This window comes from Salvelinus namaycush, chromosome 4 (genome assembly GCF_016432855.1).
Source record: "Salvelinus namaycush isolate Seneca chromosome 4, SaNama_1.0, whole genome shotgun sequence".
NCBI lineage: Eukaryota > Metazoa > Chordata > Actinopteri > Salmoniformes > Salmonidae > Salvelinus > Salvelinus namaycush.
Window position 1 is genome coordinate 66,187,138 of NC_052310.1, and position 27,983 is coordinate 66,215,120.

At 44.2% G+C, this 27,983-nt stretch overlaps 1 protein-coding gene across 1 annotated transcript; it reads left to right on the plus strand.

Moving 5' to 3' along the window:
- On the plus strand, positions 1 to 27,636 carry LOC120045695 (Usher syndrome type-1G protein homolog). The gene is made up of 5 exons (XM_038990638.1): positions 1 to 164; positions 12,476 to 12,701; positions 26,096 to 26,326; positions 26,562 to 26,723; positions 26,914 to 27,636. The coding sequence occupies exons 1-5, from the start codon at positions 1 to 3 to the stop codon at positions 27,634 to 27,636; spliced, it is 1,506 nt and encodes a 501-aa protein (XP_038846566.1).
- The last annotated feature ends 347 nt before the right edge of the window (positions 27,637 to 27,983 follow it).

Consider the following 27,983-nt stretch of genomic DNA (forward strand, 5'->3'; position numbering starts at 1 on the left):
ATGAACGACAAGTACCACCGGGCGGCCCGGGATGGCTACCTGGACCTACTCAGAGAGGCCACTCGGAAGGAGCTGAATGCGCCTGATGAAGATGGAATGACACCGACTTTATGGGCTGTGTACCACGGCAACCTTGACGCGCTCCGGCTTATTGTGGGAAGAGGGTAAGTGTCGTTAAGTTTCCTAAGCAGCCTATAGCACAGACTTTAGCTTCAATCGCAACTCCGCACCAAGGCAACTAACTTAACATTTTGCTCAGCTGTCCCCTTTGCAAATTGGTCTACCTGTTGAACTATCAACAAACAGGTGTGGAGGTGTCACTGTCACATGGCAATGTGCATATCTCACTTCCTTCCATCTGAAAAGTCAGTAGTCAGAGCCATATATAGGCTAGAGAAGTGACTATTATGTATATATAAGATCTTATCTCTGATATATGGCTCATTTTACCTATAGGTGGTCACGGGAATCAAAACCACTATCCTGAAGTTGAGCTACAAAAGACTACTTAAACCTCCAGTCAGCTGGTTGAAGCCCTGATTACTGCCTAGGAACAAAATGTACATTCAAATGACTGTTAGTGCCAGCTCAGGATTTATGTATGCTGGTTTCACCCTCCTCACCCCATCCTACAGTGCTGTTGATGTGATGGACAGCTCTTTGCCTCCATTTTAACAGCCTAATTAAAGGCAAAGGTCACTGGCAGGGGGATGGCCTACCCAACATTCTCTCACATACCCATTCACAACCATGTGGCGTGAATACTTATACATGCATGCACTCACACACGCAAGCACGTTCACACACACACAATTAAAAAAAATATGTTGCTTCAATTTACAATTGTAAGGCAACCAGCTGCAATAAGATTGTGAGTTTGCTTAACATTGGGGCATATCTGAACCAACATACATTCTCAACTGTAATTGTATGTTCACTCAACTTAGAAGTTTAGCTTGAGTGAACATACAATTCAACTTGAGAATGTATTCTACCTTATTTCTGCCAGTGTTGATTTTTCAGTGTAACATTTTGAGTGTTGATTCAGGAGTTAAATTCACTCTGTAAGAGTGGCATTAACACTTAGTGGTGTAAAATAACTAGTGAGGCACAAATATTACATTTTTGGCCGATACCGATAACAAATGTTTTCCTTGCAAAAAAAACGATACCGATATTTACAATATTAGCGGCCTTTTAAGCATTCTAGTACAGTTAAATAGTTAACACACACACACACATGGACGCAGCGGTCTAAGGCACTGCATCTCAGCACAAGCGGCGTCACTACAGCCCCTGGTTCGAATCCAGGCTGTATCACATCCGGCCGTGATTGGGAGTCCCATAGGGCGGCGCAAAATTGGCCCAATGTTGTCCGGGTTTGGCCGGGGTAAGCCGTCATTGTAAATAAGAATTTGTTTTTAACTGACTTGCCTAGTTAAATAAAGGTTACACACACAGACACACCACACTGACCAAAAAGTTATTTTGTTGGCCTTTACATATGTCTCCATTACCAGTAAAACATAATCAAAACCTATTTCTTTCACTTACTTGCTGTACTGTTTTGTTGTTCATTTGTTCAGTCGTTTCATTCTCAACCAGGATTTCATCATACATGTCAAGCAGTGAAGTTTCAGCTCTGTCTGTCCGTGGCCTTTCTTCCTCGGTGGGCGCTGTCACTGTGTCCGTTTCCATCTTGTCCAGCTGCATATGTAACATTTCACGTAAACCCTGTTTCTTGTCTGGATTGAAGTAGTGGTCCTTGTACATGGCATCGGGCATGTTGGCGACAGAGTAAAGAGAGAATGCCACTGAATCGCTTGTTCACAGCCTGTGTTGGCAGTTTTGTTGAACAGGTGTTTCAATGCCATGACAGAGGGTATCACGTCTGCTGCAGGCGCAGTTGATGAGCTAATTTCTCGAGTCTGTTGTTCGAATGGAGATAGCTAGTGTGTCCATGTTTCCAAGTTTCAAATGTGTTCTCTAATGCCATTGAAATGGCAGCAACGGTATGACAACGAGCACATTCATGTGCATGAAATACGACTTTCCTCAGTACGAAATCCTTGACAACCCACTGTGCTGTCAGACTCAGCATGCTTATGGGGCTGATATCGCTGGTCCAAAATGTCAGTTGTGAAGCTAATAGCAGTGACGCTATTACTGTGTAACTCCAGTAGGGCAACATCTGAAAAATAGCTCACTTTGTAGTGTGTACCAGTGCTCGACCAGTCGGCGAAAGCCAACATCACCCACGACAGAGAACAGTTGATTGTCAAGGGCAATGAATTCCATTATCTTGGCGTTAATAGATTTTGCCATTGAGTTGTCTCGATGAATTTTTTTTTTTTTTTTTTTTTTTTTTTTTACTCTTCTGCTCGGCTTGTTGACTGCTCGATCCACACAGCAGACATTGTGGGCCAGCTTAGGAATGCTGTGTTGCACGTGTAGCGCAAAATTTGACGTGGCGTCATTACGTCATGTACCTACGTTATATAGGTATGCACGTCAACTTTGACATCGGTTTTGCACATTGGCGTTACGCTAGACATTGGGCCGATGTCGATGTTGGCATTTTTAGCTAATATCGTCCGATTCCGATATCTTCACAGATATATCGTGCATCCCTGAAAAGAACCCCCATTTGTTGGTGTTAATAACCAGAGTTATTGTTTTACACTGTGGAGAGTAAAACAGTCCCATCAAAACCACACTCATTATTATCATATTTCCCAGCATACTCTACTGCAGGTTGATGAAAAAAGTTGTTAATATCTGTATTTGTACATTGATTGATCGATTAATCTTATGCTTCACAAAGATAAACATGCATTTTTCTAAACTAAGCCAATCAGTTATAGATTAATTGCACCCGTTAACACTTTTTTAAATATACATTTTATTTATTTATTTAATTTCAATATATCAGGGGGTGCTGCAGCACCCTCAGCACCCCTAGTTCCCGTGGCTATAAGTAGTAGTAGTGAAGGGGTGGAGTGGACCCACATTCATTGATGGTAGCTTTGATTATGAGTTGAATTAATGTATCACATTCTGTATCACAGGGCCTTCCTCCCTATGTAATACATCCAGTTGAATTACATATGAAAATGCTGTTTTCAATCAGATCAACTTTTGAGAGGGCCCACTCCTTTTACCATATTGTTCGCTAGCAGGCTACCATGGACTATATTTGTGAGCTACAGTAGCAGGATGCTACAGCCAGATAACAGCTATACTCTTTGTTTCCCACAAAAAAAACACTAGGCATACATCACCTAATTAGGACCTACTGTATACTGTATGTCACTGTACACCTCAGTGGTCTATCAATGGTGCTTTCTGACTTTCAATGGGAAACAAGAGAGACTCAGGATTTAGGAGTAAGGCTATATTATCGTTCGATAGGTCAGCTACTCTTTCAGCTACTGAAGCTCCTTTGTGTACAGTATAGGCAAAAAGCCCTCCCTTTTGTTGAAGGTTTAAGTGCTGGACAAAGCAGGTTTGGATGGAAAGGGTATAGTATTTAATCCCTATTTAAGAGAGCCCTGTCCTATGACAACCCACTATGGTTGACACAGCACCCAGGAGAGCAGAAGAGATTAGGAGGAGGAGGATAGGGAGAGAGGGCAGAGGAGGAGGATAGGGAGAGAGGGCAGAGGAGGAGGGTAGGGAGAGAGGGCAGAGGAGGAGGAGGGTAGGGTCGAGACTCAAGGAATAGACACGCGAAGGAGAGACAGTAGAGGAGGAGAGGGGGATGGTAGGGTCGAGACTTGAGGGATATGTCAAGACCTTAGTGACAGGTTTATAAGGCATGGTGGTAATTAAGTGTTGAGAGAGCAGTAGAGGCTGATGCCTGAGAGAAGCTGCAGTGGCAGAGGTGTAGCGTAGATATTAACAGCATAGATATTAGCTGAAGAGGAAAGGTCAGGGTGACGGGTAGGACTAATTGGGCAGCCTGGTCCTCTAACAACACTCCCAGGGGACTGATGCTATACCACAGGGCCAGGCTGGAGGTGGATGAGCTAAGGATGGACAGGACCAGAGCTGTGGTGGAGGTCAGAGGGCCTGCTAGAAGGTAAAAGCAGTTTGCTGTAATTGAACTATGCTGATCTGGTCCTACCTCTTTTCTGCATTATACAGGCCTCTTTTTTTTCTTTTCTAGAAGGTAAAAAGAAAATAATGGGGCTGTACATGTAGGTCTGGGTGGTTTCCCAGATCCATATGGTTTAATCTTGGACTAATAGGCACTGAATGGAGATGCTCTGACTGTGTAACGTATTTCATACAAATTATGCTTTTTCTATTTGTGTATTATTATTTTTCGTTATACAATGGGTGGGTCTAATCTTGAATGCTGATTGGTTAAAACCGCATTCCAGCCGTGTCTATTCCACAGAGATTAGAGATTGAGCAAACAGATTTGGATACCAGAAGCTGTAGCCTATTTTCTCAAAAATTATACATAAAACAAAAAAGTGACGAGGCTGTGTTTTAATATGTAACAACCACCATTGTTTTGGTCTGTAACTGGGCCATAGGGTAGGGTTGGCTGACTGTTGGGTCAGATCCCTTGGTTGTCTTGTTGATAGTCAAGCACAATCGACCATGAGACGTAATCTGTAGGTGGAGAGTCAAAACATGACGATGCACATCGAATTTATAAATGCATGAAGGATCAAATGTGTTAGTAGGAGGTATCAGAATATTCACAATTAGTAAAACAGATCAAATCAACATTTATTTGATCGGTCTTACTAATTGTTTTACTAATTGATACTGTATTGCATGACTGCCCAACCTTCTTCCTGGAGATCTACTGTCCTGTGGGTTTTCAGTCCAACCCTAATTTAACACACATGATTCTATTAATTAGCTGCTTAACTAGCTGAATCAGAACTGCTAAATTAGTGCTGGGCTGAAAACCTACAGGACAGTAGATCTCCAGGAAGAGAGTTGGGCAGCCCTGCTGTATTGACTACCTTATGCCAGAATATGGGCCCGTATGTAGATTTTCAGAGTAGTAATTCAGGAACAGTTTGGCCTTTCAGATCATAATGAATACGATTATATGGACAGAGGGGGACCTGATCCAAGATCAGTTTTTACAGACATGTAGAAATTAGGGTAGAGAAAAGCAGCGCGTTGAGCTGGACGGAACATTTTGCAACGTTCTGATAGAAATACAGTGCCTTCGGAAAGTATTCAGACCCCTTCCCTTTTTCCACATTTTGTTACGTTACAGCCTTATTCTAAAATGGATTTTAAAAAACCATTTTGTTCAGCAATCTACACACAATACCCCATAATGACAAAGTGAAACATGTTTATAGAAACTTTTGGAAATGTATTAAAAAAAATACAAAATAAAAACTTATTTACATGAGTATTCCAGACCCTTTGCTATGAGACTCGAAATTGAGCTCAGGTGCATCCTGTTTCCATTGACCATCCTTGAGATGTTTCTACAACTTGATTGGAGTCCACCTGTGGTAAATTCAATTGATTGGACATGATTTGGAAAGGCACACACCTGTCTATTTAAGGTCCCACAATTGACAGTGCATGTCAGAGCAAAAACCGAGCCACGAGGTTGAAGAAATTGTCTGTAGAGCTCCGAGACAGGATTGTGTCAAGGCACAGATCTGGGGAAGGGTGCCAAAAAATGTCTGCAGCACTGAAGGTCCCCAAGAATACAGTGGCCTCCATCATTCTTAAATGGAAGAAGAACCACCGAGACTCTTCCTAGAGCTGTCCGCCGGGCCAAACTGAGCTATTGAGAAGGGCCTTGATCAGGGAGGTGACTAAAAACCTGATGGTCACTCTGACAGAGCTCTATAGTTCCTCTGTGGAGATGGGAGAATCTTCCAGAAGGACAACCATCTCTGCAGCACTGCACCAATCAGGCCTTTATGGTAGAGTGGCCAGTCCTCAGTAAAAGGCACATGACAGCCAGTTTGGAGTTTATCTCAGCCACTGCCTATCACCAAGGGAGTACTCCAAGGCTCGATCCTAGGCCCATGTTCTTCTCAATTTACATCAACAACATAGCTCTCTCATCCATTTATATGCAGATGATACAGTCTTATACACAGCTGGCCCCTCCCTGGATTTTGTGTTAAATGCTCTACAACAAAGCTTTTTTAGTGTCCAACAAGCTTTATCTACCCTTAACCTTGTCCTGAACACCTCCAAAACAAAGGTCATGTAGTTTGGTGAGAAGAATGCCTCTCTCCCCACAGCTGTGATTACTATGTTGGTCAATTTCTTCAACTAATGATCAAGTCTTATCAAACATACATTAGTAATGGAAAGAAAACACAGACTCTTTGTTTAAGTATTAAAATACTCATTTTAGTAATACAATTGTAGGCAGAAGATGGTACAGAGTACAGTATAACAGTATGTGATAGTTCCCCAAGTTCTGCAAAATGTCTAAGACATCCTGTAACTCATATAGCCTCTCCCCGTCCTCCTTGCGTGAGTTTCCCTGGCAACAACATTTTAATAAATCTAACCTCCCCTGACAGCAGTAACCATTTTATCAGCAATTAAAAGCTCAGAAGTGGGATTGACCGAAACTTGACCTTTCATCACAAGTATAGAGTCATAACAATGTGAACGAGTGTAAGCATCTTCTGTCAGGTGGCTGGTTTCATCAGGTCTGTGGCAGCCTTGTGTTCTCAGAAAACCAGATAACCACGCTGGGATCCAGACAGGAGGAGTCTGAATGTAGACACCTTCTGATAGTGTCTGAAGGTCACAACACTCAAAAACAGGTTTTAACACACGCACACACAGAGGTCTCCTGAAGAGGAGACCTTACAGTTTATCATAACATAATTTATTAACCCTCTTGAAATACCTCTGATGGTTTAGAGCTTTTACATTTTTTTTATTTTATTTAAACTTTATTTAACTACGCAAGTAAATTAAGAACAAATTCTTATTTGCAATGACGGCCTACACCGGCCAAACCCGGACGACACTGGGAAAATTGTGCACCGCCCTATAGGACTCCCAATCACAGGCAGTTGTGATACAGCCTGGAGCTTGAGGTAGTCACCTCATACAAGTACTTGGGAGTATGGCTAGACGGTACAATGTCCTTCTCTCAGCACATATCAAAGCTGCAGGCTAAAGTTAAATCTAGACTTGGTTTCCTCTATCGTAATCGCTCCTCTTTCACCCCAGCTGCCAAACTAAACCTTATTCAGATGACCATGCTAGATTACGGAGACATACTTTATAGATCGGCAGGTAATGGTGCTCTCGAGCGGCTAGATGTTCTTTACCATTCGGCCATCAGATTTGCCACAAATGCTCCTTATAGGACACATCACTGCACTCTATACTCCTCTGTAAACTGGTAATCTCTCTATATCCGTCGGAAGACCCACTGGTTGATGCTTATTTATAAAACCCTCTTAGCCCTCACTCCCCCCTATCTGAGAGATCTACTGCAGCCCTCATCCTCCACATACAACATCCGTTCTGCCAGTCACATTCTGTTAAAGGTCCCCAAAGCACACACATCCCTAGGTTGCTCCTCTTTTCAGTTCGCTGCAGCTAGCGACTGGAACGAGCAGCAACAAACACTCAAACTGGACAGTTTTATACCAATCTCTTCATTCAAAGACTCAATCATGGACACTCTTACTGACAGTTGTGGCTGCTTTGCGTGATGTATTGTTGTCTCTACCTTCTTGCCCTTTGTGCTGTTGTCTGTGCCCAATAATGTTTGTACCATGTTTTGTGCTGCTACCATGGTGTTGTCATGTTGTGCTGCTACAGTACCATGCTGTGTTATCATGTGTTGCTGCCTTGCTAGATTGTTGTCTTAGGTCTCTCTTTATGTAGTGTTGTGTTGTCTCTCTTGTTGTGATGTGTGTTTTGTCCTATATTTACAGTTGAAGTCGGAAGTTTACATACACTTAGGTTAGAGTCATTAAAACTAGTTTTTCAACCTCTCCAAAATGTCTTGTTAACAAATGATAGTTTTGGCAAGTCGGGTAGGGCATCTACTTTGTGCATGACACAAGTAATTTTTCCAACAATTGTTTACAGACAGATTATTTCACTTATTATTCACTGTATCACAATTCCAGTGGGTCAGAAGTTTACATGCACTAAGTTGACTGTGCCTTTAAACAGCTTGGAAAATTCCATAAAATTATGTCATGGATTTAGAAGCATTTGATAGGCTATTTGACATCATTTGAGTTAATTGGAGGTGTACCTGTGAATGTATTTCAAGGCCTACCTTCAAACTCAGTGTCTCTTTTCTTGACATCATGGGAAAATCAAAAGAAATCAGCCAAGACCTCAGAAAAAAATTATAGACCTCCACAAGTCTGGTTCATCCTTGGGAGCAATTTCCAAATGCATGAAGGTACCACGTTCATCTGTACAAACAATAGTATGCAAAGTATAAACACCATGGGACCACGCAGCCGTCATCCCGCTCAGGAAGGAGACGCGTTCTGTCTCCTAGAGATGAATGTACTATGGTGCGAAAAGTAGAAATCAATCCCAGAACAACAGCAAAGGACCCTGTGAAGATGCTGGAGGAAACAGGTACAAAGTATCTATATCCACAGTAAAACGAGTCCTATATCGACATAACCTGTTAGGCCGCTCAGCAAGGAAGAAGCCACTGCTCCAAAACCGCCATAAAAAACCCAGACTACGGTTTGTAATTGCACATGGGGACAAAGATCGTACTTTTTGGAGAAATGTCCTCTGGTCTGATGAAACCAAAATAGAACTGTTTGGCCATAATGACCATCGTTATGTTTTGGAGGAAAAAAGGGGAGGCTTGCAAACCGAAGAACACCATCCCAACCGTGAAGCACGGGGGTGGCAGCATCATGTTGTGTGGTTGCTTTGCTGCAGGAGGGACTGATGCACTTCACAAAATAGATGACTTAATGAGGAAGGAAAATGATGTGGATATATTGAAGCAACATCTCAAGACATCAGTCAGGAAGATAAAGCTTGGTCGCAAATGCGTCTTCCAAATGGACAATGACCCCAATCATACTTCCAAAGTTGTGGCAAAATGGCTTAAGGACAACAAAGTCAAGGTATTGGAGTGGCCATCACAAAGCCCTGACCTCAATCCTATAGAAAATTGGTGGGCAGAACTGAAAAAGCGTATGCGAGCAAGGGGGCCTACAAACCTGACTTAGTTACACCAGCTTTGTCAGGAGGAATGGGCCAAAATTCACCTAACTTATTGTGGGAAGGTTGTGGAAGGCTACCTGAAACGTTTGACCCAAGTTAAACAATTTAAAGGCAATGCTACCAAATACTAATTGAGTTTATGTTAACTTCTGACCCACTGGGAATGTGAATAAATAAATAAAAGCTGAAACAAATCATTCTCTCTACTATTATTCTGACATTTCACATTCTTAAAATAAAGTGGTGATCCTAACTGACCTAAGACAGGGAATTTTTACGAGGATTAAACGCCAGGAATTGTGAAAATCTTCCGACTTCAACTGTATATATAAGGACGAGAAGTTTAGGCCTAGTCCTATAGAGACAGAGAGAGATATCCCGGTGGCATGTTATCCTTGTCAGATAGGCTACTATTGCTATACAGAGTTAGGCTAATTTGTTAATTTCGAACATATAAAGAGGGTTATATTGTTAGATTAAAGGAATAACTCTGGTAGGCTAAAACATTCTTCCTTACCTCAAGTTCAATTGTCGGAGGCCGTTGGAGCGCCAATGCGCACTGCCTTCATAGGCCTGCAGTAGCTAAAGCGTATAATAGCCACAACACACCAAACCTTCACAACATTTTCTAAACTTTATTAGGGTAATGTCAAAAGTAAAACAAGCCATTGCTTATAGGGAAAATACAAACAGGTTATTATATTGCGGCATTACACCTTCGCCAAATACATGCAAAAATAAACTTATTGTATGTAAACTTCCGACTTCAACTCTGTATATATACAACTCAGCAAATAAATAAACGTCCTCTCACTGTCAACTGTGTTTATTTTCAGCAAACTTAACGTGTAAATATTTGTATGAACATAACAAGATTCAACAACTGAGACATAAACTGAACAAGTTCCACAGACATGTGACTAACATAAATATAATAATGTGTCCCAGAAGAAATTGGGGTCAAAATCAAAAGTATCCTTCAGTATCTGGTGTGGCCACCAGCTGCATTAAGTACTGCAGTGCATCTCCTCCTCATGGACTGCACCAGATTTGCCAGTTCTTGCTGTGAGATGTTACACCACTCTTCCACCAAGGCACCTGCAAGTTCCCGGACATTTCTGGGGGGAATGGCCCTAGCCTTCACCCTCCAATCCAACAGGTCCCAGACGTGCTCAATGGGCTCTTCGCTGGCCATGGCAGAACACTGACATTCCTGTCTTGCAGGAAATCACGCACAGAACGAGCAGTATGGCTGGTGGCATTGTCATGCTGGAAGGTCATGTCAGGATGAGCCTGCAGGAAGGGTAGCACATGAGGGAGGAGGATGTCTTCCCTGTAACTTTGCCTGCAATGACAACAAGCTCAGTCTGATGATGCTGTGACACACCGCCCCAGACCATGATGGACCCTCCACCTCCAAATCGATCCCGCTCCAGAGTACAGGTCTCGGTGTAACGATCAGTCCTTCGACGATAAACGCGAATCCTATCATCACCCCTGGTGAGACTAAACCGCAACTCGTTAGTGAAGAGCACTTTTTGCCAGTCCTGTCTGGTCCAGCAATGGTGGGTTTATGCCCATAGGCGACGTTGTTGCCGGTGATGTCTGGTGAGGACCTGCCTTACAACAGGCCTACAAGCCCTCATTCCAGCCTCTCAGCCTATTGCGGGCAGTCTGAGCACTGATGGAGGGATTGTGCGTTCCTGGCGTAACTTGGGCAGTTGTTGTTGCCATCCTGTACCTGTCCCGCAGGTGTGATGTTCGGATGTACCGATCCTGTGCAGTTATTGTTACACGTGGTCTGACGCTGCGAGGACGATCAACTGTCCGTGCTATCTCCCTGTAGCTCAGTCTTAAGCGTCTCACAGTACAGACATTGCAATTTTTTTGTCCTGGCCACAACTGCAGTCCTCATGCCTCCTTGAAGCATGCCTAAGCAGGCACGTTCACACAGATGAGCAGGGACCCTGGGCATCTTTCTTTTGGTGTTTTTTCAGTCAGTAGAAAGGCCTCTTTAGTGTCCTAAGTTTTCATAACTGTGACCTTCATTGCCTACCGTCTGTAAGCTGTTAGTGTCTTAACGACCGTTCCACAGTTTCATGTTCATTAATTGTTTATGGTTCATTGAACAAGCATTTGAAACGGTGTTTAAACCATTTACTGTCACGTCTGCTCCCCCCCCTTGGCGCTTGAGGGCACCAGGCTGCCCTGCATCACGCACTCCTGCCATCTATTACGCACACCTGCCTTCCCTCGTCACGCCCATCAGTGATATTGGACTCACCTGGACTCAGTCATCACCTGATTATTTCCTCCCCTATATTTGTCAGTTCCCTTGCTCTGTTCCCTGCTGCTGCATAATTTTTTTTTGTCTGTATTATTCGTTTGCTGACGCTGTTTCTGTCTCATTCCATGTGCGTTCTTTATTAAATGTTTGACTCCCCGTACCTGCTTCGTCTCTCCAGAGTCATGCATGTGACACTTTACAATGATGATCTGTGAAGTTATTTAGATTTTTATGAATTATCTTTGAAAGACAGGATTTTGAAAAAGTTACGTTATTAAAAAAATAAAAACAAATTATCCCAGCCCCTGTCCCCGCAGGAGGCCTTTTGCCTTTTGGTAGGCCGTCATTGTAAATAAGAATTTGTTCTTAACTGACTAACTGATAAAATAGAAATATTTTTTTTTTTACAGTAGGGCTGTAAATGTGGAAACAGTCAAGGGATCTGATTACTTTCCGAAGTCACTGTATACTATGTAAAACAAACATGCCTCGCTGGCATGTACAATAAGGAATCACGTTCGACAACGTTTGGCATCTGGACATGGCACAGGTGTTGACCTTGTGGCTCTGTGTAGTCACAGCTTCTCTGGGTGTCTGTGAGAAAAAAGACTCTCGGTCCATGTGTTGAATAATACATGGTAACACCACTGTAATGTTTTACCTGCACCCAGTCAATTGTTGATCACACCACAACGGGGGGATCACAGGAAGAGGACGGACCCTGACCCGCAAAGCAGGAAGTGAAATATAATTCTCTGTGCAAACCCTGTGTCACACACATAAATTCATATACTATGGCCCCGTTTCCTGGAAATAGGTTACACCTATTCGTAGAATTAAATGTTCTCCATAAACTGGCATGCAATAATTTGAGTCCTTATTACAGTTATTGATGGCTGATGCAGCAGTAGGAGTAAAAGGCCGAAGTATGTTTTATCGTGTACTCTGTAACATATGCTCTTAATCCCTCTGTTCCTTTTCCCTCTCTCCCTCTCCCAGAGGTGACCAGGACAAGTGTGATATCTGGGGGAACACTCCGCTCCATCTGGCCGCCGCCAACGGCCACCACAACTGCCTATCCTTCCTGGTGTCGTTTGGAGCCAACGTGTGGTGCCTGGACAATGACTACCACACACCCCTCGACATGGCCGCCACCAAGAGCCACATGGACTGTGTCCGGTACCTGGACTCCATCGCCGCCAAGCAGTCGGCCCTCAACCCCAAGGTGAGGTGTCAGGACCAATGACAACCCAGCAAATTTTTCAGTGTCAAAAATAACTAAATAACACAGAAAGTGTTGAGTCTATGGATCCATATAGACACCGAACAGTGTTAAATTTAGACACTGCTTAGTGTAAAGCCTTATTCAAATATTTCCCAGAGTGCGTTGCCTTTCAAGTAAGTTGTAGCATTACCACCCATGACTGTATTTGTTAGTGACAGAAACATAGTTGTTGCATTCATCCATTCTCGGTACTGTGGACTTCACCAAGTGAGATCCTAAAAGAAATATATATACACTGCTCAAAAAAATAAAGGGAACACTTAAACAACACAATGTAACTCCAAGTCAATCACACTTCTGTGAAATCAAACTGTCCACTTAGGAAGCAACACTGATTGACAATAAATTTCACATGCTGTTGTGCAAATGGAATAGACAAAAGGTGGAAATTATAGGCAATTAGCAAGACACCCCCAATAAAGGAGTAGTTCTGCAGGTGGTGACCACAGACCACTTTTCAGTTCCTATGCTTCCTGGCTGATGTTTTGGTCACTTTTGAATGCTGGCGGTGCTTTCACTCTAGTGGTAGCATGAGACGGAGTCTACAACCCACACAAGTGGCTCAGGTAGTGCAGCTCATCCAGGATGGCACATCAATGCGAGCTGTGGCAAGAAGGTTTGCTGTGTCTGTCAGTGTAGTGTCCAGAGCATGGAGGCGCTACCAGGAGACAGGCCAGTACATCAGGAGACGTGGAGGAGGCCGTAGGAGGGCAACAACCCAGCAGCAGGACCGCTACCTCCGCCTTTGTGCAAGGAGGAGCACTGCCAGAGCCCTGCAAAATGACCTCCAGCAGGCCACAAATGTGCATGTGTCTGCTCAAACGGTCAGAAACAGACTCCATGAGGGTGGTATGAGGGCCCGACGTCCACAGGTGGGGGTTGTGCTTACAGCCCAACACCGTGCAGGACGTTTGGCATTTGCCAGAGAACACCAAGATTGGCAAATTCTGTGCTCTTCACAGATGAAAGCAGGTTCACACTGAGCACATGAGCACATGTGACAGACGTGACAGAGTCTGGAGACGCCGTGGAGAACGTTCTGCTGCCTGCAACATCCTCCAGCATGACCGGTTTGGCGGTGGGTCAGTCATGGTGTGGGGTGGCATTTCTTTGTTGGGCCGCACAGCCCTCCATGTGCCCGCCAGAGGTAGCCTGACTGCCATTAGGTACCGAGATGAGATCCTCAGACCCCTTGTGAGACCATATGCTGACACATGCACATTTGTGGCCTGCTGGAGGTCATTTTGCAGGGCTCTGGCAGTGTATATACAGTACCAGTCAAAAGTTTGGACACCTATGCATTCAAGGGTTTTTCTTTATTTTTACTATATTCTACATTATAGAATAATAGTGAGGATGTCAAAACTATGAAATAACACATATGGAATCATGTAGTTACCAAAAAAAGTGTAAAACATATCAAAATATATATACATTTTAGAATCTTCAAAGTAGCCACCCTTTGCCTTGATTACAGCTTTGCACACTCTTGGCATTCTCACAACAAGCTTCACCTGGGAGGCTTTTCCAACAGTCTTGAAGGAGTTCCCACATATGCTGAGCACTTGTTGGCTGCTTTTCCTACACTCTGCGGTCCAACTCATCCCAAACCATCTCAATTGGGTTGAGGTTGGATGATTGTGGAGGCCAGGTCATCTATTGCAGCACTCCATCACTCTCCTTCTTGGTCAAATAGCCCTTACACAGCCTGGATGTGTGTTGGGTCATTGTCCTGTTGAAAAACAAATGATAGTCCCACTAAGCACAAACCAGATAGGATGACATATCGCTGTAGAATGCTGTGGTGGCCATGCTGGTTAAGTGTGCCTTGAATTCTAAATAAATCATTGACAGTGTCACCAGCAAAGCACCTCCACACCATCACATCTCCTCCATGCTTCACGGTGGGAACCACACATGTGGAGATCATCTGTTCACCTACTCTGTGTCTCAAAACCAAAAATCTCAAATATGGACAGACCAAAGGACAGATTTCCACCGGTCTAATGTCCATTGCTCGTGTTTCTTGGCCCAAGCAAGTCTCTTCTTATTGGTGTCCTTTGGTAGTGTTTTCTTTGCAGCAATTCGACCATGAATGCCTGATTCACGCAGTCTCCTCTGAACAGTTGATGTTGAGATGTGTCTGTTACTTGAACTCTGTGAAGCATTTATTTGGGCTGTAATTTCTGAGGCTGGTAACTTTAATGAACTTATCCTCTGCAGCAGAGGTAACTCTGGGTCCTTTCCTGTGGCGGTCCTCATGAGAGCCAGTTTCATCATTGTGCTTGATGGTTTTTGTGACTGCACTTGAAGAAACTTTCATGTTCCCCATTGACTGACCTTCATGTCTTAAAGTAATGAGGGACTGTCGTTTCTCTTTGCTTATTTGATCTGTTCTTGGCATAATATGGACTTGGTCTTTTACCAAATAGGGCTATCTTCTGTATACCACCCCTACATTGTCACAACACAATTGACTGGCTCAAACACATTAAGAAGGAAAGGAATTCCACAAATGAACTTTAACAAGGCATACTTGTTAATTGAAATGCATTCCAGGTGACTACCTCATGAAGCTGGTGGAGAGAATGCCATAATACCATACGTACAGCATTTCATAAGGCCTTATTTTGAGGGCCTAGTTTTACCCTAATAGAGGGGCCTGAAACTCATACACCATCACTTTGAATCAAACCACACCCATCATTATCATATTTCCCAGCATGCTCTATTGCAGGTAGATAAAAAAAAAATGGTTTCTTTCATTATCTATGTTTGTTCATATACATTGATTAATCTTATGCTACACAAAGATAAATAATACATATTTTTTTAACTAATCCAATGTTAGTTAGATTTTTTGCTCCAGTTTAAATGTTTAGGTAGTCTCATCATAACCCTACCCTTGGTAGTCATTCTGAATGAAGGTTGAAGGTCAATAAAAAATTCCAACTGTTGGACATCCTAACTCTGTCTTATTCCAATAGAAATTACACATCACTTTGCCAACCAACATAATGTGATTTACAGGCAGGGTTGCACATTTTTGACGGGGCTTTTTCTGGAAACAGAAGCAGGAAATCTGAAATCCTTTTTAGGGTTTTGGGAAACCTACTTCCAGGCCTGAGGTATGAACTGGGGTACAAGTATGTATGCACTAATAGGTAAACAGGTAAACAGGTAAACAGGATGACCTTACAGGGTACCACTACAGTGACAAGTGTTTGTACTACTTTAGGAACAAATGTAAATATTTTTTTCTGAGTTTAATACAATGGCCTGAAACTCATGGTTTACAGGCCACATTTGGCCTGCAAGGTCATGTGTAATTCCTATTGGAATACAGCCAATGTGGGTATATTTCAAAAACTTTTATCTGCTGCTGCCACCACATATATTTTCTGTGATTTACTTTCCATCTCTGCTGTACAGTTGATAACCATTGCTATGAACGTTAAGAACCCAACCTTACTGAAGCATAAATCACTCATAGGCCTCGGTCTACTCATAGGGATTCTCTCAGAACCCTCACTCTTGACCCATCCTCTACTTTCTTCACTACCTCAGCATACGTTACCTTATGCACTACTCTGACTGTGGCCATTTCAACCTGCATCTCTTGCACCGGACACTTCCGATCCCCAGCAACATGGGCACCCCTACAGGTAACACACACAACTGTATCCACCAAAACTACACAATTCTCTGTCCTTGTCCTCCAACACACTTCCCACATCTAGGATTCTCCCTCCTATACACTGCTTCTACCCCCAAGCCATAAGAATCCTGAACAGCTAATCAAATGGCTACCCAGACTATTTGCATTGCCCCCCTCCCCTCTCTTTTTACATTGCTGTTACTCTGTTTATTATCTATGCATAGTCACTTTAACTCTACCTACTTGTACATATTACCTCAACTATCCTGTGCCCGCAAATTGACTCTGTACCGGTAACCCCTGTATATAGCCCTGCTACTGTTATTTTACTGCTGCTCTTTAATTATTTGTTATTTTTATTTTTAACTTATCTATTTTTTACTTCACACTTATTTTTCTTAAAACTGCATTGTTGGTTAAGGGCTTATAAGTAAGCATTTCATTATAAGGTCTACTACACCTGTTGTATTCGGCACATGTGACTAATACAATTTGATTTGATGCAACATGATCATGAATGTTGCACGTGAAACAACGCAGTAGATTTCGCACAAATGTCTAACAGGATAACTGATATATCCTAACATGACTTTGTAGGGTGGAGATTCTGATTCAAAAGGAATGACAGTGACTCCTCTGTTTCACCACCAAGTCTGCGACACACCAAACGGCGGGCGCCACAAATATCAGGAATCTTCAACTTCAATTGCGCCATCTCCACACTTAACGCTACCCCAAAAATTACTATTTTCAATGGTGCCCTGTTCCTAAGAGCAAAGCAAGAAACAAATATTGACCTAAGTCGTGCGACATGGAGCGCCTGCTCCCTCTGATCAAAAGAAACACAAACAAATATCACAAGTCCACCACAGGCTAGCTTCACTGATTCAACTTCACCCAACTCCTTTCTCACCCACCCTGAAACCACAAATGGATCCGCCAAAAGGCAAGGGTCCACTTTCTCCCAAAAAATCACTCCTACTGGACCAGATGCTTCATTATCATGTCCAAACTCGCCGGTGCTCACTCTCGTCAGGTTCCATCTCTGAGCTACTGGAGCGCGTAACTCTCTTTTTGCACTTGACGCCAACCTTCCTCACCACACCGCTTCCCTCTACACTCAGCTCCTTCTCGGCGGTCATCACTGTACCTGCCACCGCATTTTATTCAACCTCACTCTCGTCACGTTCAATTTCCTTCTGTAGCTCTTCCAAAAGTTCTGTGTTATTCTCCATTCCATATTCACTCACAACATATTCCACTTCTCTCCTTTTTTTCATGTCCGCCATCCTCTCCTTCATCAGATCTTCCAGAAGGCTTATGCAATCCCCCACTCCATATATATATATATTCTTTTTTCCCGCCTTTATTTAACCAAGTAGGTCAGTTGAGAACAAGTTCTCATTTACAACTGCGACCTGGCCAAGATAAAGCAAAGAAGTGCGACAAAAAACAACAACACAGTGTTACACATGGGATAAACAAAAGTACAGTCAATAACAATAGAAAAATCTATATACAGTGTGTGCAAATGGAAGAGGCAATAAAGGAGGTAAGGCAATAAATAGGCCATAGTACCGAAGTAATTACAATTCAGCAAATTAACACTGGAGTGATAGATGTGCAGATGATGATGTGCAAGTAGAAATACTGGTGTGCAAAAAAGTTTATAAAAACAATATGGGGATGAGGTAGGTAGTTGGATGGGTTATTAACAGATGGGCTGTGTACAGCTGCAGCGATCGGTGAGCTGCTCAGATAGCTGATGCTTACAGTTAGTGAGGGAGATATAAGTCTCCAACTTCAGCGATTTTTGCAATTCCTTTCAGTCATTGGCAGCAGAGAACTGGAAGGAAAGGCGGCCAAAGTAGGTGTTGGCTTTGGGGATGACCAGTGAGATATACCTGCTGGAGCACATGCTACGGGTGGGTGTTGTTATGGTGACCAGTGAGCTGAGATAAGGCGGAGCTTTACCTTGCAAAGACTTAGATGACCTGGAGCCAGTGGGTCTGGCGACGAATATGAAGCGAGGGCCAGCCGACGAGAGCATACAGGTCACAGTGGTGGGTGGTATATGGGGCTTTGGTGACAAAATGGATGGCACTGTGATAGACTGCATCCAGTTTGCTGAGTAGAGTGTTGGAGGCTATTTTGTAAATGACATCGCCGAAGTCGAGGATCGGTAGGATAGTCAGTTTTACGAGGGTATGTTTGGCAGCATGAGTGAAGGATGCTTTGTTGCGAAATAGGAAGCCGGTTCTAGATTTAATTTTGGATTGGAGATGCTTAATATGAGTCTGGAAGGAGAGTTTACAGTCTAACCAGACACCTAGGTATTTGTAGTTGTCCGCATATTCTAAGTCAGAATCGTCCAGAGTAGTGATGCTAGTCGGGCGGGCAGGTGCGGGCAGCGATCGGTTGAAGAGCATGCATTTAGTTTTACTAGCGTTTTAAGAGCAGTTGGAGGCCACGGAAGGAGTGTTGTATGGCATTGAAGCTCGTTTGGAGGTTTGTTAACACAGTGTCCCAAGAAGGGCCAGATGTGTACAGAATGGTGTCGTCTGCATAGAGGTGGATCAAGGAATCACTAGCAGCAAGAGCGACATCATTGATATATACAGAGAAAAGGGTCGGCCCGAGAATTGAACCCTGTGGCACCCCCATAGAGACTGCCAGAGGTCCAGACAACAGGCCCTCCGATTTCACACACTGAACTCTATCTGAGAAGTAGTTGGTCAACCAGTCATTTGAGAAACCAAGGCTGTTGAGTCTGCCGATAAGAATGTGGTGATTGACAGAGTCGAAAGCCTTGGCCAGGTCGATGAAGGCGGCTGCACAGTACTGTCTTTTATTGTCTGCGGTTATGATATCGTTTAGTACCTTGAGCGTGGCTGAGGTGCACCCGTGACCAGTTTGGAAACCGGATTGCACAGCAGAGAAGGTACAGTGGGATTCAAGATGGTCAGTGATCTGCTTGTTAACTTGGCTTTCGAAGACCTTAGAAAGGCAGGGCAGGATGGATATAGGTCTATAACAGTTTGGCTCTAGAGTGTCACCCCCTTTGAAGAGGGGGATGACCGCGGCAGCTTTCCAATCTTTAGGAATCTCGGACGATACGAAAGAGAGGTTGAACAGACTAGTAATAGGGTTTGCAACAATGGCGGCGGATAATTTTAGAAAGAGAGGGTCCGGATTGTCTAGCCCAGCTGATTTGTATGGGTCCAGGTTTTGCAGATCTTTCAGAACATCAGGTATCTGGATTTGGGTGAAGGAGAAGCTGGGGAGGCTTGGGCACGTAGCTGCGGGGGGTGCGGAGCTGTTGGCCGGGGTTGGGGTAGCCTGGAGGAAAGCATGGCCAGCCGTAGAGAAATGCTTATTGAAATTCTTGATTATTGTGGATTTATCGGTGGTGACAGTGTTTCCTAGCCTCAGTGCAGTGGGCAGCTGGGAGGAGGTGCTCTTATTCTCCATCTAATTTACAGTGTCCCAGAACTTTTTGGAGTTAGAGCCGCAGGATGCAAATTTCTGTTAGGAAAACAAAGGCTAGCTTTTTCAAACTGACTGTGTGTATTGGTTCCTGACTTCCCTGAAAAGTTGCATATCGCGGGGACTATTTGATGCTAGTGCAGTACGCCACAGGATGTTTTTGTGCTGGTCGAGAGCAGTCAGGTCTGAAGTGAACCAAGAGCTATATTTGTTCTTAGTTCTACATTTTTTGAAAGGGGCATGCTTATTTAAGATGGTGAGGAAATTACTTTTAAAGAACAACCAGGCATCCTCTACTGACAGGATGAGGTCAATATCCTTCCAGGATACCCGGGCCAGATCGATTAGAAAGGCCTGTTCGCAGAAGTGTTTTAGGGAGCATTTGACAGTGATGAGGCGTGGTCATTTGACCGCGAACCCACAATGGATGCAGGTAATGAGGCAGTGATCGCTGAGATTCTGATTGAAAACAGCAGAGGTGTATTTGGAGGGCAAGTTAGTCAGGATAATATCTATGAGGGTGCCCATGTTTACGGATTTAGGGTTGTACCTGGTGGGTTCCTTGATAATTTGTGTGAGATTGAGGGCATCTAGTTTAGATTGTAGGACGGCCAGGGTGTTAAGCATGTCCCAGTTTAGGTCACCTAGCAGAACGAACTCTGAAGATAGGTGGCGGCCAATCAATTCACATATGGTGTCCAGGGCACAGCTGGGAGCTGAGGGGGGTCTATAACAGGCGGCAACATTGAGAGACTTATTTCTGGAGAGATTCATTTTTTTTATTAGAAGCTCGAACTGTTTGGGTATAGACCTGGAAAGTATGACAGAACTTTGCAAGCTATCTTCTGCAGTAGATTGCAACTCCTTCCCCTCTGGCAGTTCTATTTAGATGGAAAATTATGTAGTTGGGGATGGAAATCTAAGAATTTTTGGTCGTCTTCCTAAGCCAGGATTCAGACACGGCAAGGACATCAGGGTTGGCGGAGTGTGCAAAAGCAGTGAGTAAAACAAACTTATGGAGGAGGCTTCTGATGTTAACATGCATGAAACCAAGGCTTTTACCGTTTCAGAAGTCAACAAATGAGAGCGCCTGGGGACACACAGGGCCTGGGTTAACCTCTACATCACCCGAGGAACAAAGGAGGAGTAGGATGAGGGTACAGCTAAAGGCTACTGGTCGTTTAGTGCGTTGGGGACAGAGAATTAAAGGAGCAGATTTCTGGGCGTGGCAGAATAGATTCAGGGCATAATGTACAGACGGGTAGGGTGCGGGTAGAGTGGAGGTAAACCCGGGCATTGAGTGATGATGAGAAAGGTTGCATCTCTGGAGGCACTAGTTATGCTAGGTGAGGTCATGGCATGCGTGGGAGGTGGGACAAAAGAGGTGGGACAAAAGAGGTATCTGAGGCATGTTGAGGGCTAGGGGCTCCTCAGTAAAATAAAACAATGATAACTACCCTAAACAACAGTATACAAGGCATATCGACATTAGAGAGAGACATAAAGCGAGGCATAAAGCAATCACAGGTGTTGATTGGGAGAGCTAGCTAAGACACCGGGTAAGACAACAACAGCTAATCAGCTAAGACAACAACAACAACAGGTAAAATGGCGATGAATGGGCAGAGATGGTCAGTTAACTATACACAGTGCCTGAGTTCGAGGCTGGGGCCGACAGATAAACAGAATAAACAAAATGGAGTACCGTGATTTAATGAACAGTCCAGCAGGCATCAGCTCTGTAGCCAGGTGATCATAGGGTCCAGTGAACAGCAATAGATTAAACAGGGAAGCCGTTAGGTAGTCGTTACTACGCTAGCAAGCGGGAGACACGGCGTACATAAAGATAGCAGGCCGGGGCTAGCAGAAGCGTCTTCACCGACGTCCGGCAAAGGCCGATTGAGGGCACAACGGACGGAATTAGGTCGGCAGACCAGTTGTGATGGATCGGCGGGACTCCGTGTCGACAAAGGGTCCAGGCCAATTGGCAAAAGAGATATTGTAGCTGGAGTAATTTTGTTTGCTAGCCGAGGAATGCGCCTGGCTCGAGGCTAACTGGTGCTTGCTTTGGGACAAGGGTGTTAGCCACTATAGCCACTCGGTAGCAGCTAGCTAGCTATGATCCGACGCAAAGGTCCAGAGCTTACGGCAGGAATCTGTTGATGTAGTGGCTTCCAGTCGTGTTAGTGATGATTCCGGGAGGCATCAGCTCTGTATCCGAGTGATCATAGGGTCCACTGAGCAGGCCGGTAGATGGGAATGGCTCAAGGCTAGCTTTGGGGCTGGGCCACTTGGTAGCAGCCAGCTAGCTGCGATGATATGGAGTAATGGTCCAGGGTTGACGTGCAGACTGGCGGGTATTATCCAGACTAAATGCGGCTGGTGTCTGCGCTAAAGGTAAAGGCCGCTAGAAGTGGCTAACAATGACTAAATAGCTAGTAGCTAATTCGCTGGTTAGCCTCTGATGGCTAGCTTCCGATGGAGGTTATAGCTATAAGGTCTAAAAATAGCAGATCCGTATCACATTGGGTGAGGCGGGTTGCCGGAAGGTATATTTCATTTAAAAATGGAAAAAGAGATTTGAAATATATAAAAAACAGACGGAAAAAAACTACATTTACACGGGACAATGACAAACACGTCTGCACTGCTACGCCATCTTTGATTGCCTTATATACACATAATACAGTTGAAGTCGGAAGTTTACATACACTTAGGTTGGAGTCATTAAAACTCGTTTTTCAACCACTCCACACATTTCTTGTTAATTTCTTGTTGGTGCAGAAAGTGCAAATCAATCCCAGAACAACAGCAAGGGACCTTGTGAAGATGCTGGAGGAAACAGGTACAAAAGTATCTATATCCACAGTAAAACGAGTCCTATATCGACATAACCTGAAAGGCCGTTCAGCAAGGAAGAAGCCACCAAAACCGCCATAAAAAAGCCAGACTACGGTTTGCACCTGCACATGGGGACAAAGATCATACTTTTTGGAGAAATGTCCTCTGGTCTGATGAAACAAAAATAGAACTGTTCGGCCATAATGACCATTGTTATGTTTGGAGGAAAAGGGGGGAGGCTTGCAAACCGAAGAACACCATCCCAACCGTGAAGCACGGGGGTGGCAGCCTCATGTTGTGTGGGTGCTTTGCTGCAGGAGGGACTGGTGCACTTCACAAAATAGATGGCATCATGAGGGAGGGAAATGATGTGGATATATTGGAGCAACATCTCAAGACATCAGTCAGGAAGTCAAAGATTGGTCTTCCAAATGGAGAATGACCCCAAGCACACTTCCAAAGTTGTGGCAAAATGGCTTAAGGACAACAAAGTCAAGGTAATGGAGTGGCCATCACAAAGCCCTGTCCTCAATCCTATAGAGCATTTGTGGGCAGAACTGAAAAAGCGTGTGCGAGCAAGGAGGCCTACAAACCTGACTCAGTTACACCAGCTTTGTCAGGAGGAATGGGCCAGAATTCACCCAATTTATTGTGGGAAGCTTGTGAAGGCTACACAAAATATTTGACCCAAGTTAAACAATTTAAAGGCAATGCTACCAAATACTAATTGAGTGTATGTAAACTTTTGACCCACTGGGAATGTGATGAAAGAAATAAATGCTGAAATAAATAATTCTCTCTACTATTATTCTGACATTTCACATTCTTAAAATAAAGTGGTGACCCTAACTGACCTAAAACAGGGAATTTGTACTCGGATTAAATATCAGGAATTGTGAAAAACTGAGTTTAAACGTATTTGGCTAAGGTGTATGTAAACTTCCGACAACTGAATGTTATTCCCTTCTTGTCACACACTCTGTTTTATATACACTGCTCAAAAAAATAAAGGGAACACTTAAACAACACAATGTAACTCCAAGTCAATCACACTTCTGTGAAATCAAACTGTCCACTTAGGAAGCAACACTGATTGACAATAAATTGCACATGCTGTTGTGCAAATGGAATAGACAAAAGGTGGAAATTATAGGCAATTAGCAAGACACCCCCAATAAAGGAGTGATTCTGCAGGTGGTGACCACAGACCACTTCTCAGTTCCTATGCTTCCTGGCTGATGTTTTGGTCACTTTTGAATGCTGGCGGTGCTCTCACTCTAGTGGTAGCATGAGACGGAGTCTACAACCCACACAAGTGGCTCAGGTAGTGCAGCTCATCCAGGATGGCACATCAATGCGAGCTGTGGCAAGAAGGTTTGCTGTGTCTGTCAGCGTAGTGTCCAGAGCATGGAGGCGCTACCAGGAGACAGGCCAGTACATCAGGAGACGTGGAGGAGGCCGTAGGAGGGCAACAACCCAGCAGCAGGACCGCTACCTCCGCCTTTGTGCAAGGAGTAGCACTGCCAGAGCCCTGCAAAATGACCTCCAGCAGGCCACAAATGTGCATGTGTCAGCATATGGTCTCACAAGGGCTCTGAGGATCTCATATCGGTACCTAATGGCAGTCAGGCTACCTCTGGCGGGCACATGGAGGGCTGTGCGGCCCCACAAAGAAATGCCACACCACACCATGACTGACCCACCGCCAAACCGGTCATGCTGGAGGATGTTGCAGGCAGCAGAACGTTCTCCACGGCGTCTCCAGACTCTGTCACGTCTGTCACATGTGCTCATGTGCTCAGTGTGAACCTGCTTTCATCTGTGAAGAGCACAGGGCGCCAGTGGCGAATTTGCCAATATTGGTGTTCTCTGGCAAATGCCAAATGTCCTGCACGGTGTTGGGCTGTAAGCACAACCCCCACCTGTGGACGTCGGGCCCTCATACCACCCTCATGGAGTCTGTTTCTGACCGTTTGAGCAGACACATGCACATTTGTGGCCTGCTGGAGGTCATTTTGCAGGGCTCTGGCAGTGCTACTCCTTGCACAAAGGCGGAGGTAGCGGTCCTGCTGCTGGGTTGTTGCCCTCCTACGGCCTCCTCCACGTCTCCTGATGTACTGGCCTGTCTCCTGGTAGCGCCTCCATGCTCTGGACACTACGCTGACAGATACAGCAAACCTTCTTGCCACAGCTCGCATTGATGTGCCATCCTGGATGAGCTGCACTACCTGAGCCACTTGTGTGGGTTGTAGACTCCGTCTCATGCTACCACTAGAGTGAGAGCACCGCCAGCATTCAAAAGTGACCAAAACATCAGCCAGGAAGCATAGGAACTGAGAAGTGGTCTGTGGTCACCACCTGCAGAATCACTCCTTTATTGGGGGTGTCTTGCTAATTGCCTATAATTTCCACCTTTTGTCTATTCCATTTGCACAACAGCATGTGCAATTTATTGTCAATCAGTGTTGCTTCCTAAGTGGACAGTTTGATTTCACAGAAGTGTGATTGACTTGGAGTTACATTGTGTTGTTTAAGTGTTCCCTTTTATTTTTTTGAGCAGTGTATAAGCTATGAGACTACCTAAACCATATAAACTGGAACAACTGTTTCAGTAACGGGTAAAATAAGTCCACGTAACATATTGGATTAGTTTAGATTCTTTTTTGGGTAATTTATATTTGAGTAGCATTCGATCAATTAATTAATTAACCAATCAATCAATGTACATGCACAAACATAGACGTTCAAAAAACAATTCTAAAAATATACCTGCAATAGAGAATGCTGGGTAATATGATAGTGAAGGGTGTGGTTTTTGTAGAAAGTGATGCTGTATGAGTTTCATTCCCCGGTTTTAGGGAAAAACTAGGTCCTCAAAATAAGGCCTTATGAAACATTTATGGTATTGTGTTATAGAATATTTTTAAATGACATTAACATATTAGCTTAGGAACTCACTTGGTGAAGTCCATAGGACTGAAGGTAGATGAATGCAACAGTCATGTCTCTGTCACTAACAAATACAGTCATGGGTGGTAACTTTACAATTTACTTGAAAGGCAATTTCACTTTCAACACTTTCAGTGTTGATTTAAAACAAAAAAAAACAAAAAAGTGTTTATTTTTAACACTGGAGAATTAGCTGTGAAGGAACATATGCAGGAAGAGTCCTATTCCATCTTTATTGAGACTACTAAATGCACATTTTGAATCAGTAGGTTGTTAAAAAATATATTTAATTTAAATTGTTTTTTAAATTGTAGTCAATTCCACTGCCTGTATGCAAACTGCTATGGTGGTATTTGTGAAGTTTTAAATTGTGAATAAATAAATCTACCTTTCCTATAAGCTGGTGAGCAAGCTGAAAGACAGAGCATTCCGCATGGCGGAGAGGAGGATAAAGGACTGTGTGAAGATGCAGCAGAAACACCACCAGCGGATGGAGAGGAAGTTCCTGAAGGAGAGTGTAGCGTCGGATAACTCAGATGCCATGAGCTTCACTAGTTATAACAGCAGCAGCACGCTAAACCGCAAACTTCCTCAGTTCAACACTCTCACTTCCAATATGCCATACTCACAGGTCAAAAGCATTTCTTCCCTGCTACTTCACTGTCAATTTCTCATTAATGCATTTCCTATTATTTTGATAGTCAACGGCAGTTTGAGTAAATCATTTGATATTGTTTTTCGTTCCTGAGTAAGCTCAGGAAATGTCAGCATTATTCAAATGTCTTGCTTTACATTTTGTAAATGATCTGTGTTAATGTCTTCTTCTGAGTCCACGTTTCGATCTGTGCAATCCTCTCTCTCTATAGGCCACTCTTCACTCCACAGCCAAGGGTAGGACCAAGATTCAGAAGAAGCTAGAGAAGAAGAAACAGGTGGACGGCACCTTCAAGATCTACGAGGATGGGAGGAAGAGTGTACGTTCGCTGTCTGGCCTTCAGCTTGGCCAGGACGTCATGTTCCTCAAGCAGGTAAAAAGAGACGCAACACCCAAAACAGTTGGTGAGGTTCTGACTAACGGAAAATACAATTTAGAAAAATAAACACACTATGCTCCCAAACATTAAATGGAGAACCCATTACATTTCCCACAGGCTTAGTGCGGAAACCTGGGTTCGCTCCATTAAAATGGGTTCCGATTCATTGATGTTCCTTCAACAGGGCACCTATGCCAACTCCAAGGACCGCTCGCGTCTCAACATCCGGGACATGTTCCCTCACCACGGCTACAACCACGATCACCATGACGATGACCATGATGATTATGACGACGACCATGCGGACACCATCTCCCACATTTCCCGTGCCATAAGCGACCCGGGCCTTCACGAGGCAGCCTACTCTGAGATCAGTGCCGACTCAGGCCGTGACTCTTTGTTCACCCGGCCAGGTCTCGGAACCATGGTGTTCCGACGGAACTACGTATCTGGCGGTCTCTTCGGCATCGGAGCCCGGGACAAGGGTTCTGTGGCTGGCAGTGAACCCGTAGGCCGGGCCCCTAACGTTCGTCTCCGTGGTCACCTCCCACGTCGCCAGCCCAGCCTGGACGATGCAATAGAGATAGACAGCATCGGCAGTGCTCTGAGCCTCCAAGAGAGGCACCTACAGGAGCTGCCCTGGGAGGAGGCTGATGTGGGCCTGGACGAGGAGCTGGAGCCTGAAAACGGACCACTGGAGACCTTCCTGGCCTCCCAGAGCCTGGGGGAGTTCATGCCCATCTTCAGGAAGGAGAAAATCGACCTGGAGGCCCTACTGCTCTGCTCGGACCAGGACCTGACCTCCATACACATCCCCCTGGGACCCAGGAAGAAGCTACTAGAGGCCTGTAAGAGACGGTTGGACACCCTGGAGGAACCAGAGGGCATCGAGGACACTGATCTCTGAAGGTCAGTATTACTTCATGAATTCTATGACAGGCAAAGCACCTTACTTTGATAGTCTACACATGCCTCAAGCAATAGAGGGAATCAAGAACACTGAGCTTTGAGGGTCTGTACAGTAGATTCTTTAAAGGCCTAATGCCTTTTATCTATCTCAATATAAAATCATTTCTGGTTAAAAATGAAGTACCTTCCTGTGATTGTTTTCAATCAAAATGGTCAAAAAGAAAACAAATAGCTTCTTAGCAAGAGCAATTTCTCAAGCAAGAATTTTGTTGGGACTTTCTGGGAGTGGGGAGAGGAAGTCTGAAAACTAGCTAATTGGCAGAGAGGTTTAGAACTCTCTTTCTT

Coding starts and splice junctions, on each gene's coding strand:
- LOC120045695 (XM_038990638.1), top strand. CDS start 1: ATGAACGACAAGTACCACCGGGCGGCCCGGGATGGCTACCTGGACCTA. Junction 165..12,475: donor CGGCTTATTGTGGGAAGAGG/GTAAGTGTCGTT, acceptor TCCCTCTCCCAG/AGGTGACCAGGACAAGTGTG. Junction 26,724..26,913: donor ACGTCATGTTCCTCAAGCAG/GTAAAAAGAGAC, acceptor TTCCTTCAACAG/GGCACCTATGCCAACTCCAA.